The sequence below is a fragment of the Leptodactylus fuscus genome, chromosome 10 (assembly GCF_031893055.1).
Source record: "Leptodactylus fuscus isolate aLepFus1 chromosome 10, aLepFus1.hap2, whole genome shotgun sequence".
NCBI classification, from domain to species: Eukaryota; Metazoa; Chordata; class Amphibia; order Anura; family Leptodactylidae; genus Leptodactylus; species Leptodactylus fuscus.
In genome coordinates this window covers 8,206,740-8,222,330 of record NC_134274.1, presented here as the reverse complement: position 1 = coordinate 8,222,330, position 15,591 = coordinate 8,206,740, and the positions used below count along the sequence as shown (strand labels likewise).

General features: G+C 46.4%; 1 protein-coding gene across 3 annotated transcripts in view; it reads left to right on the top strand.

The window, feature by feature from the left end:
- KCNIP2 (potassium voltage-gated channel interacting protein 2) overlaps window positions 1-10,553 on the top strand; it is a 251,777-nt gene extending 241,224 nt beyond the window's left edge. For all 3 annotated transcript variants that reach the window (XM_075257856.1, XM_075257855.1, XM_075257857.1), the window contains 6 exons: window positions 1,439-1,508; window positions 5,016-5,086; window positions 5,807-5,914; window positions 8,112-8,216; window positions 8,641-8,703; window positions 9,800-10,553. In XM_075257856.1, coding sequence (XP_075113957.1) covers window positions 1,439-1,508; window positions 5,016-5,086; window positions 5,807-5,914; window positions 8,112-8,216; window positions 8,641-8,703; window positions 9,800-9,847 — 465 coding nt within the window. In that variant the 3' untranslated portion in view covers window positions 9,848-10,553. The remainder of the gene's footprint in view (window positions 1-1,438; window positions 1,509-5,015; window positions 5,087-5,806; window positions 5,915-8,111; window positions 8,217-8,640; window positions 8,704-9,799) is intronic.
- Window positions 10,554-15,591: the final 5,038 nt, after the last annotated feature.

Genomic DNA, 15,591 nt, shown 5'->3' with positions numbered 1-15,591 from the left:
ATATAGAGGAGATTATACTCCATGGGAGGTGCTGGACTCCGTGATTGTCTTCTTTGTATAGCATGTGTGATACTGTGCTGCTAATCTGCTGTATCTAAGCCGATCATGTACGATACTATAAGCTGTGTATCTAAGTCTATCATCTGTGATACCTTCCCCCCTACCACCACTATAAGCGACGGAGTTGCAACTCCGCTCCTACTAGTTGAATACGAGTTCTTCATTCACCGGAGGCTTTGTCGTACCCCATGTGTCACACCCCACGTGTCGTACCCCCTGTCTTGTACCGCATGTGTCACACCCCACTGGTTGTACCCCCTGTGTCACACTCCACGTGTCATACCCCCTGTCTCGTACACCATGTGTCACACCCCACGTGTCGTACCCCCTGTCTTGTACCCCATGTGTCACATCCCTCTGGTCATACCCCCTGTGTCACACGCCACGTGTCATACCCCCTGTCTCGTACCCCACGTGTCACACCCCACGTGTCACACCCCACGTGTCGTACCCCCGTCTTGTATTCCATGTGTCACACCCCACTGGTCGTACCCCCTGTGTCACACTCCACGTGTCATATCCCCTGTCTTGTACCTCATATGTCACACCCCACGTGTCGTACCCCCGTCTCGTACCCCATGTGTCACACTCCACGTGTCATACCCCTGTCTCGTACCTCATGTGTCACACTCCACGTGTCATACCCCCTGTCTCGTACCTCATGTGTCACACCACACGTGTCGTACCCCCTGTCTCGTACCCCATGTGTCACACCCCACGTGTCATACCCCTGTCTCGTACCCCATGTGTCACACACCACGTGTCGTACCCCCTGTCTTGTACCCCCTGTGTCGTTCCCCATGTGTCACCCCCCCCCCCGTCTCGTACCCCATGTGTCACACCCCACGTGTCGTACCCCCTGTATCATACCCCATGTGTCACACCCCACGTGTCGTACCCCGACAGATCACATACTGATGACTCTTAATACCATGAGAAATCCATTGAGGGCTGGAAATCTCCTTTAAAGATCAGCAAGAAAGATTAGTTACAGAGACAGCGCGCGGGGCCGCACCACATGCTGTAAATGTCAATTATAGATGGTGGCGGTATCGCACTCCCCGTCTCATTATGTAGATGAGTGTCAGCGCCGGGTCGAGATCTGATTTTTCCCTCTTCATTCTGTGATCTTGGAAAGCCGAAGGCTCTAGTGTCCTCCGCTGAAACAGACCGTGCATGTTAATACTTAATTACCTAATTTACTAATGGGATAGATGTGGAGATATCCGGCAAACCAGAGCGGCGCCCCTAGTGGTGATACACAGGTCTACTTCACATATCTCTATCATGTTAAACTTTGCACGCCTCTGTACCTGGTGATATGGCGATCTATGATTCCTGCTCTTATGTCAACTTATGTCTGATTTCCCGGTAACAGGAATGTCCGAGCGGCATTGTCAATGAAGATAACTTCAAGCAGATTTACTCTCAGTTTTTCCCACAAGGAGGTGAGTTGTGTAACCGAAGAAAGCATGACACTGGTGTGGGCCATAGCTCTACAAAGGCTAATATACGATGATAATGTACAGCCTCCAGTTATATACAACCAGTGGCGTAACTACAGCCATAGCAGCAGAGGCAGCTGCCACAGGACCCGGGACATTAGGGGCCCGGTGACAGCCACTACCGCTGCTATCATTATACTCGGGGGTCTTTTCAGACCCCCGAGTATAATGATCGGCGGCCCGGGAGAGGTAAGAAACATAAAAAACACTGTTACTTACCTCTCCACGATCCAGGCAGGTTTCAGCCTAGTCATCTGATGTCGCCTGCATCCCGGGTCATCTGACGTCATTGAAGATGGACTACTTCGGAGGCCGACAGCGTAGGAGCTGGGAGATAGGTGAGTAACAGAGGGTTTTTTTAATGTTTTTCTCCCTTTGGGTCTCCGATTATTATACTCTGGGGTCTGAAAAGACCCCAGAGTATAATAATTGTTTATGGGTGTCCACAGTGGGGGATAATACTGTGTGCAGGGGCCACTATGGGGAATAATACTGTGTGCAGGGGCCACTATGGGGAATAATACTGTGTGCAGGAGCCACTATGGGGAATAATACTGTGTGCAGGGGCCACTATGGGGAATAATACTGTGTGCAGGGGCCACTATGGGGCATAATACTGTGTGCAGGGGACACTATGGGGTATAATATTGTGTGCAGGGGCCACTATGGGGGATAATACTGTGTTCAGGGGCCACTATGGGGCATAATACTGTGTGCAGGGGCCACTATGGGGCATAATACTGTGTGCAGGGGACACTATGGGGTATAATATTGTGTGCAGGGGCCACTATGGGGCATAATACTGTGTTCAGGGGCCACTATGGGGCATAATACTGTGTGCAGGGGCCACTATGGGGCATAATACTGTGTGCAGGGGCCACTATGGGGGATAATACTGTGTGCAGGGGACACTATGGGGCATAATACTGTGTGCAGGGGCCACTATGGGGGATAATACTGTGTGCAGGGGCCACTATGGGGGATAATACTGTGTGCAGGGGCCACTATGGGGGATAATACTGTGTGCAGGGGACATTATGGGGCATAATACTGTGTGCAGGGGCCACTATGGGGGATAATACTGTGTGCAGAGGCCACTAAGTGGGATAATACTGTGTGCAGGGGCCACTATGGGGGATAATACTGTGTGCAGGGGCCACTATGGGGGATAATACTGTGTGCAGGGGCCACTATGGGGGATAATACTGTGTGCAGGAGCCACTATGGGGGATAATACTGTGTGCAGGGGCCACTATGGGGTATAATACTGTGTCAAAGGGCCACTATGGGGGATAATACTGTGTGCAGGAGCCACTATGGGGGATAATACTGTGTGCAGGGGCCACTATGGGACATAATACTGTGTCAAAGGGCCACTATGGGGGATAATACTGTGTGCAGGGGCCACTATGGGGATAATACTGTGTGCAGGGGTCACTATGGGGCATTATACTGTGTGCAGGGGTCACTATGGGACATAATACTGTGTGCAGGGGCCACTAAGGGACATAATACTGTGTGCAGGGGCCACTATGGGGGATAATACTGTGTGCAGGGGTCACTATGGGGGATAATACTGTGTGCAGGGGTCACTATGGGGTATAATACTGTGTGGAGGGGCCACTATGGGGACATAATACAGTGTGCAGGGGCCACTATGGGGATAATATTGTGTGCAGGAATGCGTAGTAGGGGGTCGGTCGAGGTCTTTGGCGTTGGTCGGGGGGGGGGGGGGCATTTCAAAAGTTCGCCACGGGCCCCGCCATTCCTAGTTACGCCACTGTATACAACACTTCATTAGAGAACAGTACAGGTGTCAATAAGATATAGAAATAGAAATCTGTTTTATTCTCCACTTTTCGGGCAGTTCCTTTCTCCATATTAGTGCATGTAGAGAGAAGGGATAGAAAAGGACCACAAATAATTGCTGCTGCTCCTCTTTGTTGTTCTTCGCTAGGTTGTAGATAGGAGGCTACTAGTGCACAGAATACAGCTTAATAAGTGAAGAAGGAAACAGATCTCCTTAATAAGATATATTATAAAGTTTATTATGTTCACCTGCGCTATTCATCTATGACAAGTTCTTTATAACTGGAGTTACATTGTAAGACAAGACCAAAGCCACCACGGTTTAGCGATTTGCTATATACAGAATGTCCGTGCACTCAAAGTTCTATCTTCTAACAAACCAAGTCAAATTATTATTATTCTTGATTTTAGAGACCATTCATTCCATTGTGCTGTACATTTCAGGGTTCACATACAGTACCCAAAAAAAGTACAATACTAACAGTAACCATAAAGGCTTAGAGTCTATGAGTTGGATGTGATCAGGTCCAGATGTTCTCGGTAGACACAAATATTTCTATTCACAGGAAACAAAACATTTATTAGAAAGATGCAGAACGTTGCGACATACGGCGGTGCTGTATTATTATATGACATTAGAGCTCCCTCTGCTGTTCCTTCTTAATAATACACTGTATTGCTGGAGGCTATCGGTCGTAGACAGGTTATCAAACCAAGAATACAGGGAATATCGCTATTGGATCAAAACACTGTCCTTATTAGAGAGAGAAGAGAGGAATTGTAGGGGAAAATGGCCAGGGTTGTTATATAATCAAGTCATTCCCCGAAATTTTGGAGGTATATATCAAACCTTTTGCAAAGAAGACGTCTCCCTGATAAATGGAGAGCTTAGTCGGTCACAGTTGAGTGCTGCTTAAGCTATATACCTGTAAGCAGTTGCTATGTAAGCATTTTCCTAATATGCAGAAGGTAACGGTTAGGACCAGCAGACAGTAAGTAAACTAGATATCTAATATCCTACACCGCTCTGGATCACAAAGTCTAAGGTGGAGCCCACCGCAAGGCAGGATGGATTGTGCAACTCAGGACCCAGAGCAAAGAGACAGATAATAGGTGCACTTGTAGGACAAGGACCAAACCAGAAACCCTATAGCAGGCAAGAGAGTAATACATAAGTCAGGATCACAAGCCAGGAGAATATAGGAATAGCCAACATGAATATCAGAAGTCAAAGTGTATCAAGTCACAGATAAAGTCAAATCAACAACCAGGAGAGTAAATCAGTAAAATGGGAGATCAGAGACTGGCTACTGGGAGTAAAGGCTGAGAACACAGAGCCTGAAAACTAAAGTAATCACAGGCACCTGAGTAAGGTCAGTGTCTGGTTACAATACCCCGCCTCAGCCCTGGATTGGATGCTAAACTACAGCCTTGATAGGCTCTGCATCCCAAAACTGTGACTGGCTGAATAGACCAAGCCAAAGCTTGACTAGTAGGCATAGCAACTTTAAAGTAACAGCCATGTGGCAAATACAGAATCTCTATATCAATCTGCTGGGGGAGGGGGGAGGCCATGTTCATCTCTCTGTAGATTATTCTCCAGTGTGTTCTCTTGTCACTTACTGTCCTTTTCCATTGCAGATTCCAGCATGTACGCACATTTTCTATTCAATGCATTTGACACCGACCACAACGGCTCAGTCAGCTTTGAGGTGAGAATTTGTGGACGGCAGATAGCTATATATGGACAGTAGGTCCCCTCTGTATTCTCCATACTGCTCAGTGCCACCATTTAAAGCGTTCCTCCAATTACACAACAAAAGAATATGAATACAATAAACTTTGTTTAAGAAAAATGCTCCTTTCTCCTCCTCCCTTCACCCAATCTATGTGCCGATCTGTATTTGAGGCTAACAGTCCTTTACACTCTTTCGATATGGCTTCTGCTAGTGATACGAGAATAAGTGAAGGGAGGGAAGAAAGCAGCCGCAGAAATGGAGAAAGAAGCATTTTTATTTAATAAGATATACATTGCACTTCTACAGAACCATAATAAATGTCTGACGTCCGCCTCTGGGATAACCACATACTGGTAAAACAGGGGTCCTATGACCAATGTTTAGGCATTCAAAGTGACCAGAGGAGAAGAAGACCAAGCATGGGTGCTACTGTCTTCATTGCAGAATATGGAGTCACTGCTCAGCCTTAAAGGGGATGTCTAGGATTAGACATTAAAAACAAGCTTTTGATAGGATCCAGAGTCACACCAGGGACACTTTTTTGGGTGGAGTAACCAAAAACAACCCCTTTTGCGAGAACTTTTTGAATAGCCCCTCCCCCGCCCATCCTATTCTCCGTATAGTCAGTGAGTCTGTTCATCAATGTCTACAAATATCTTGTCTGCGACCTAAACGTTGTCTTCTCATCTGCAGGACTTTGTAGCAGGATTGTCTATCATCCTACGAGGGAGCATAGATGACAAACTCAACTGGGCCTTTAACTTGTACGACTTAAACAAAGATGGCTGCATCACTAAAGAGGTAATCCTGGTATACATAGATAATATATAATGATGAGATATGAGGATATAGTATATGATATATAATGTAGGAAGCTATATGATGGTGTATGATATATACATCCCCAAGGGACCCATCGTCTATAATGGAGTTCGTTGCGTCTCCATTATTTCTTGTTGGACTTTTTCGTCTGGGGATTCTGCATTGGAATCTCAGAATGGAGACTGATACAAATGTGAACATCGCCTTAGGTGTGACTGCTGGCGAAATACGGAGCACATCCCTACCATGGTGTCCGGGGCCGCCTTACTCCGGTTTTACTGATAATTGTCATCCAAATAGAACATCTTGTCAATTTCACTTTCGATAGACGTTTCCTTCTAGACGTCTTGAGCACCTGAGGGTACGATGAATGATGGATGTGCCTAGGGTAAGGCATAGTCATTATTCCATTATGTAGCGAGTGCTGACTGACACATGCATCCTTGGCCCTTCCACACAACTTGTCAGCAAATATAGCGGCGAGTCCTGTAAATTATTTCAAGGAATTCAATAGGGACATCAAACGGAAGATTGGAAAAAAGTGTCCCAAAAAATGTCACTTTCTGTATTGAGGGTAGGTAGACTGCGGCCTGCAACTTTGTATTTCTCCTGATCTGGATTAGGAGACCTCCTTTGCACCCAGTGTTGGACTGGCCCAGCAGAGCACTAGAGGATCCTCCATTGGGTCCAGGCACTAACACAAGGATGGTCCAGCAAAGGACACCCAAATTTGAAGGGCGTAGAGGTTGTTGTAAGGTGGGCCAAAGGAATGTCAGTCCGACACTCCTTACACCTCCTGTTATACTGTGTATTGTGATTTTTTGGCTACTTTTTATATCTTATGTAAAAATAGTTGGGCCTAATTCAGGTCCCCTTTAAAGGGATTCTACCATTAAAAACCTTTTTTCTGTGGATAACACTTCGGAATAGCCTTTAGAAAGGCTATTCGTCTCTTACCTTTAGATGGGATCTCCGCCGCACCGTTCCTTAGAAATACCTGTTTTTACCGGTATGTAAATTAGTTCTCTGGCAGCGATGGGGGCGGGCCCCAGCGCTGGAAATGCGATGGGGGCGCCCCCACTGCTACTCGAGAACAGGATCCTGCGCTGCCTCTATCTTCTGCTGGATCCTCCCCTTCTTTCTTCGGCGGCGTCACCTCTGTTGGCTCTGACACTAGTAGAGCCGACTGCGCATGCGCGCAAATGTGGCCTCGGAACTATGGCCGCGCATGCGCAGTCGGCTCTACTAGTGTCCCACTGGCAGGAGCCAACTGCGCAGGCGTCCGACGTGATGCCGAAAAAAGACGAAGAAAGGGGAGGATCCAGCAGAAGATAGAGGCGTCGCTGGAGCCGGTTTTCGAGCAGCAGTGGGGACGCCCCCATACTAATTAGTACACCGGTAAAAAACTTTATTTCTAACGAACGGCGCAGCAGAGATCACTTCTAAAGGTAAGAGACGAATAGCCTTTCTAAAGGCTATTCCGAAGTGTTATCTAGAAAAAAAAGTTTTTTAATGGTAGAATCCCATTAAAGCATTCATGTAACTTTGGCCTTAAAGGGGTTCTTCAGTTTCCAAAAATGATCTGCAAACACATCCACACCAGTGCTAAATCCTCACTATTCCCTTGTGCACCCTTTGCTTGGCTTTATCTTACTTGCTGCTCCTTGTATCACTGTTATCTACATACATTGAATCTATGGACAAACCACATTTCCCAGGATTCATCTGCCGGCTCTCACTCTCTTCGTTTGCTGCTCACAGGAGGGGGAGTGATCTTGCAAACAAAACATTGCAGCATCATGTGACTCCAGACATGGGAGGGGCTTATTATGTGTTATTTCATTGGATGGGAGAGAGGAGGAGAGAGGGGCACACAGAGAGTGAGAGCAGGCAGATGAATCCTGGGGAATGTAGTTTGTCCACAGAGTCACTGGATGTCAATAACAGTGATACAAGGAGCAGCAGGTAAAATAAAGGTAAAATAAAGCCAAGCAAATGGTGCACAAGGGAACAGTGAGGATTTAGCACTGCTGGGGATGTCTTTGCAGGTCATTTTTGGAAGTTGGAGAACCCCTTTAATAACAATTAATATGAGGTTTCCCCAGTACAGACACGCTCAGGATATGCAATTGTACAATTTACATTTACATTTGACCTATTTCTGTTGTATCCGCAGGAAATGATGGACATCATGAAATCTATATATGACATGATGGGCAAGTATACGTACCCCAACATGCGAGAGGAGGCACCAAGGGAACACGTGGAGAATTTTTTTCAGGTGAAATCCTCAATTTTGACAACCTTCATCCATGCTGTGCCCTTGTAGAGTGTTATTGCTTCACACTGTGCAGGGGGTTGGAAGAATAGAAATATTAAAGGGGTTTTCCAGGGATTGTATATTGATAACCTGTCGATAGCATACGTCATCATCATACGATTGGTAGGGATCAGTTGTTTGAAGTGGTGCCTCTTCCCTTGGCCGATGGGCACATGGTATAACATCAGCTCAGTCCCATTCAAGTGAATGGGGCTGAGCTGCAAAACTTAGCGGCTCCTTCAATCTGCTAATCTGTTTCACATATCGTTGACCTAGCTTAAGGACACTCACAAAACTGTAAGCCCCGGAGAACTCCTTTAAGAATTGAATCAGTGCATGTGGCTAAAAATTAAAGAAATACCGTATTGCTTCTTTATTTTTATAGAAAATGGATAGAAATAAAGATGGCGTTGTTACCATTGAAGAATTCATTGAATCGTGTCAGAAGGTAAGCTCTCGCCAGCCCAGGACATGAAGAACAAGAATTTGGAGTAGTTGTTCCCCAACAAGACGGACCTTTCCCAGAGACAGACTGATTGTCTATGTAATATGTAACAAATGATGTATCTAATCATCTATATAATATTGATAATTAGATGATATAATTAAAAACAATCAGAGGCGTAACTACCCCCAGAGACAGCTACCACAGGGCCCGGGACATTAGTCTTTTCAGACCCCAGAGTATAATAATTGTTTATGGGTGTCCACAGTGGAGCATAATACTGTGTGCAGGGGCCACTATGGGGGATAATACTGTGTGCAGGGGCTACTGAAGGACATAATACTGAGTGCAGGGGCCACTAAGGGACATAATACTGTGTGCAGGGGCCACTATGGGGGATAATACTGTGTGCAGGGGCTACTGAAGGACATAATACTGTGTGCAGGGGCCACTATGGGGCATAATACTGTGTGCAGGGGCCACTATGGGGCATAATACTGTGTACAGGGGACACTAAGGGACATAATACTGTGTGCAGGGGCCACTATGGGACATAATACTGTGTGCAGGGGCCACTATGGGACATAATACTGTGTGCAGGGCCACTGAGGGACATAATACTGTGTGCAGGGGCCACTAAGGGGGATAATACTGTGTGCAGGGGCCACTATGGGGCATAATACTGTGTGCAGGGGCCACTGAGGGACATAATACTGTGTGCAGGGGCCACTAAGGGGGATAATACTGTGTGCAGGGGCCACTATGGGGGATAATACTGTGTGCAGGGGCCACTGAGGGACATAATACTGTGTGCAGGGGCCACTATGGGACATAATACTGTGTGCAGGGGCCACTATGGGGCATAATACTGTGTGCAGGGGCCACTGAGGGACATAATACTGTGTGCAGTAATGTAGCAGTTTATTTAGAAGCTAGTTAGCAGTTAGTAACTTTATTCGACTCTGACTCTACCCAACATTGGCTCTGACTACGACTACGCCTCCACACCCTGGTCCTATGAGGCAGCCATATATTTCCAGAACATCCTGAAGTATCAGCCCCATCTCTTTTGTAACCTTTTCCGCTTTCTCCTCCGCAGGATGAAAACATCATGAGATCGATGCAGCTCTTTGACAACGTCATTTAGCGAACTCGAGGTCTCCAAGATTTTCTTTCTTTTTTTTTTTTTCAAGGTCACACTTTTAGACAGACAATGTGGATGCGAGCGCATCCGATGCAAACTAAAAATGCAAACCCAGTCTCTGTACGATGTCCTGGCCGTTGTAAACACTTAAAGGAGCCGATCCCTCACTTGAAGATCCCAAAGGTATTGCCTAATAACACAAGGATTCTTCCACCTTAAGACCTTCGCGGTGGGAGTCGTCGTCTCCGGTGAGGACGTCCGTGGAGACCTTGAAAGCTCTGAAGAAAATTCCAGTTGGCTTCCGAAAACCAGGGAAACCTTAGAAACTTCTAGTCTATATTTTTTTCGGATGATAGTAGTACCAGACAGCATTGACGTTCACTTATCACGGCACATCTTCAAGTGACGCCATGGTTCTTATCTTCAAGGAAGAAGAGACTTTAGCCGACACGATCCAACCTTCGCTTATGACGGACTCATAAGAATTGATTTTCCTCAGTTGTTATATACTCCATAATTGCTATAGAATAATTTCCAATAGATCAGTCCTATAGGGTGGGGGATTTTAGGTTCTACCCTTGACCGAAACGTTCATGGGTCAGGGCCTTGAGAGATGGGACTGTAGGCAAGTATGCTTTAGAAACGTTCCTTCAGAGCTGCCTTCTTTTAACATGCTTGACCAGTCATTTCCCACCACTAGGCAGGGGTGTACCTTAAGGGTGGGCTTGTACCCAGGCATGGGAGTCTTCAGGAGTCACTTTCTCATAAAGACAATACATTATAGGGGGCCTGGTACAGATTTTGCATTGGGGCCCAGGAGCTTCAGGTCACACCTCTGCCCATAGGCATGCATTTTTAAAGGGGACATCCACCTATAGTCCTCTAACATTCCTTATAGAGACCCCAAATGAAAAAGTCACCACTTCTTAGAGCTACAGATAGATACAGCATGGTCTATCGCATCCCTCTTGTTCTTGGCAGGTTGTGTTTCTCCAGGTGGAGATGCAGCTGGTGTAAGAAGTCTTACAGGCAATAATTCCTGGGAAAGGGTATGCAAATGAGCTCTCCTCCTACAGACAGAAAACTGTCTCTTTATTGCCACCTATTGGCAACCTGTAAGTACTGCTGACACGCACCCATAATGGAAAGCTGATATCCCATGTTACACTTATGAGTTGCACAGTTGGGGGTCTTCCAGCCCCAGATGCATCTGTTATATGGATGACCTATGCACAGGATAGATCGGCAGCATCTGATCTGTAGGGGTCTGACTCCTGGACCTCACACAGATTAACTGGAAGCCACAGCAGTGAACAAGGAGCATGTGCAGTACCATATAATAGGTGCTGAGCTGCAGCCCTGCCACTGTATAGGGATAAGGACAGACTTTTCCGTTCTTCTGCAGCAGCTTCTGGTTACCAGAACAGCAAACCTGCGCAGGGTCCAGTACCAGACCCCCCACAGATCAGCTACGTATGACCTACCCTGTGCATATTTGGAGCCAGAAAACCCCTTTCCTATTACATATCTTACAATGCACCAAAGAAGAACATGCACCAAACCACAAGGGGGCGGCAGTGAGTTTTTGATTGCAGCTCTTGGTGTGACTAGGGAGAATAAAGATGCCACCTACATAATAAAAGACCAAGATGTGGACCCAGGTGACCGAATTGTGAGTCAGGCACCCCCAAAGTCTCAGATAATAGAAAACATCCATCTGGAATCCCAATAACCTAAGATACTTTGTAACGTCATGTTTGGCCTCGAGATGGGCGTCTGACCCCTACACTGATCTTTAGCTGATCTAAAGGAAAGGTCATCAATTGATAAGCCCTGAAAACCCCTTTAAACTCAGCGTCGCCCCTCCGGTGGTCCATGCTGGTCTTTGTTTACTGTATGGATGACGTCCTACCCCCAATCACCAGCCTCATCGGTGACCCTCGTGACATGGCACTAAATCTACATGAAGTGAGCGCCCCCTAGTGGCAACAACAGACTGTGAAAATGATGATGAGGCCCTTGTCACGCAGTCACTGTAGTCCAAGTTGTCACCCCAGAGCACCCTGTATTATAGACGATAAGGGGCCCATGACCTTTACTGACCCGGGGGGCTCAGCTCTGGCCTGTGATCCACATGTATGTGCCTGAAAGCATGTTCTATGTACCACTGAATGCACCAGGAGGACATGCATGGTGATCAGACGTGCTATATGCTAATGTATATGCTCCACTTTTCTATATACTTTACGTTATTGAGTTTCCTGTATTTTTTTCACCGCTTGCATCGTCACATCTGCTTTGGTTTCTGTAAATACATTGTGGTCGCCGTCAGGACCTTATTTTTCTGCTTAGGGACGGACGAGATGAAATTCTTTCTATTTTCCCAGGGTCTAACATAGCTCTTCATATTTGTATAGCACATGGTGCATGGGCAGCTATGTCACAAAATATTAAAGGGGCCATCCAGGACTGGATACCGATGGCTGGTCCTTAGGATGGGTCATCAGTATCAGAATGGTTGGGGTCCCCCATCAATCTGATCACTGGATCTGTAGATTATATAGGGCTGAACGTATTGTACGCTTCTCTGTGGTCATGTTGGGGGGGAGGGGCTGTCACTCATCTTCCTATGAGCTGAGATGCAATAGCGTGGCATGGCCACTTCTAGATGCAGCTGATTGGTGGAGATGCCAGAACTTGCCATCAGTATCTAGCCTTGGACAACCCCTTTAAGATTTTTTAAGATCTTTCTTTGCTCACATTGCATATTAAAGGGGATCTCCAGGACTTTGGGCAGCCATATACTTTCCATAGCTGTCAGCCGTACAATAGTTTGCCCAACAGCTATTCCCCCCCAAACTATCTATACACATGCATGCTTGGTTCTGAATGAGCATGTATGTATTCATATATAAGGATCAAGCATAAAATTCAATATGCTCAATGTTCTTCCCCTATCGATGTAGAGACCGGACCATATGCAGATAGCCAGCTGGCCAGGCCTAGGGTTAATCCAATGTACATGGGGATGGACACCTTATGGCCCACTCAGGATGATCATGAGGGCCTGACTTTAGACAAGCATCTTGTCATCGTCATTGTCCACAGTTGCTTGTCTGCGCTATCGCAGCTCGCCCTTCATCGTGCTGACGGGTGGGGGTCCCAGGGGTAATGCTTAAGAAATCCTTTTCCCAAGAATGGGCCACCAAAAAACCCAGAGACCTTACAGACCAGAGATCTCTAACCTGTTGCTCTCCGACTATTGAGAACTCCAACTCTCACCACGCTCACAGTTTCTCGACCATCGCTAGAGATGTCCATTTTATTTTCTAAATTCTTCATAGACGTAAAGTTAAAGAAGTTTCCCCAAAAATGGAGCTTATCCTCTAACTATAGGAGGGGCCCCTTGTGAATAGAGTGGTGGGGCACGTGTGACCACCTCCTCTAATATCTATGGGGCTGATGGAAGTCGTGTAGAAGTGGATTTCACATGGAGCACTTGGGGGACCCTCATTCTTGTGAACCTAGTGGTTGGACCTCCAGTGATCCAACAAAGGATAAGGGAAATGCTATGGGGGGGGGGGGGGCCTTTAAGAAATTAAACAGCTTGAATTCATTTTAAAGGGATCTTCAAAGACTATGATACTGACCTGTCCTAAGGATAGTCTATCAATATTAGATCGTAGATCGGTAAAGTCCAACAACCTGAACCCCCACCAATCAGATGCTTGAAGAGCTTCCGGCACTTGGGTGCGTCCTAGGGTTGAGCCGATCTTGAGATTTCAGGATCAATTTTAAAATCTGATTTCCAATCATTTTCCAGCCGACTGAGCAAATTTCACGATTGGGATCGGTCGGAAAATGATCAGAAATCGGATTTTGAAATCTCAAGACCGGCTTAACCCTGAAAGTGACTTTTCTCATAGAGAAGCATTGACTAGGGTTGAGCGATCGCGAAAGATTGGATCCCGATTGGTGATCGAGCAAATTTCACGATCTTTCCCAATCCCTCAACCCTAGTCAATGCTTCTCTATGGGAAGAGTCACTTTTAGGGTTAAGCCGGTCTTGAGATTTCAAAATACCGATCATTTTCCAGCCAATCCTGATCGTGAAATCTGCTCGATCGCCGATCGGGATCCGATCCCTCAACCCTAGAACGGTGACATCATGTCCACTGGTCACATGACCAGATGAATGGGGCTGAGCTGCAATACCAAGCACAGCCAGTATACAATGGATAGCACTGTGCTTGGTAAGAGGTAAAGTGGCTGCAGGACTTGTCCCCTGTTCTGTGGGGGGTTCCAGGTGTCAGACCACCACTGATCTGATATCGATGGCTTATCCTGGAGAACCCCTTTAAGCAATGCATTTGTCAATGAGCACAATGGGTAGCGAAGCTTTGTAACCCAATGTAATCCTAAACCTTTATGGGATCGACCTTTGAACCACAGAATGTACTGTATGGCCGCGATCTGACGAGGACGCAATGTCTGTAGGGACCTCGGACGAGCGGAGCGTGACATGATCTAGAAATTCTATGCACATTAAATTTTTCTTTGGAAAGTGCAATAATCTTCCAATAGGTAAGAATTTTAAGGGATACCCTTTGTGCTGTTTTTATATGGAGGGGGTGGGGTAGGGCTACGAAAAAATCTTATTAAAAAAAACCATATATGGTAGCATGCTATAGATATACAGAGATGACGTATGGCTGCTTTGACCTCAGCCCGTGTATAGGAGAACGCTGAGACACACAACTAGCAATATCCCGCAGCTGGAACTGAAAAGAATCCCTCCAGCTTCTCAGCCGGCTCCAATGACTTGACATTGGGACGTCTCTTGTGAATGTCGAGTCTCCCAGCATGACAGTTATTGACTGAAAGTTTGTATTAACCTCATCTTTCTACATGACTCGGAGGAATGTTTCTTCGGCGTGTTCTTCCTCGTGTTTCGTTGACTGAATGCCTGTTTCATCTTAACTATCGGGGGAGGGGGAGGGAGAAGGGGCTGAATCCGCACTGATTTAACACTAGGAATCTGAAACGAACCTCACGTATAACGCATGAGCTGTGTATATAGGTAACTCACCCACTGTATTTAGACGTGTCCGGTTTGTTAGCCTCTAATAGCTGCTTTGCAATTCAGAAATGTATATTTTGTACAAAAATAAAAATCAAGACTGCTATGCACAGGACGCCAGCTCTGTGTCGCTTTATTGGAATCATCTCTGTGACCGAGTGACGGACAAGGCAGCCCTGTAAGTGCTAATATGGCTGACCATGGGGGTCGTCAGATAGCTACTTCCTGTCCGGAATACAGAAGACCGGGCTCAAGTCGCTGAGCTTACTGGACACAATGTCTAAACCTGAGGGTAAGTGTATGGCAGGAGGTTTAAAGGGGTTTCCAAAGGGTTAAATATTGCCGACCTATCCTTATATCTAATCAGTAGGGGTCAACATCAGGACCACCACAGATCAGCTGCTTGAAGATGTAGCGATGCACAGGATCTGCTCTCCGTGTCATCTTGGGGTGCATTCACACGGAGTAACGTGCCGTGTGACCTTGCACGTATACGCCGTGTGAGATTTTGAGCGTCGTATACACTCCCATTGATTTCAATGGGAGTTAGTCTCGTATACGCCGCGTTATTTTGCGGCCGTGATTTTGCGTTATTTGGTCTGACCAAATGATAGAAAAAAATCAGTCCCATAAGAGCTAATATGGCTGATCATGGGAGCCGTGGGAT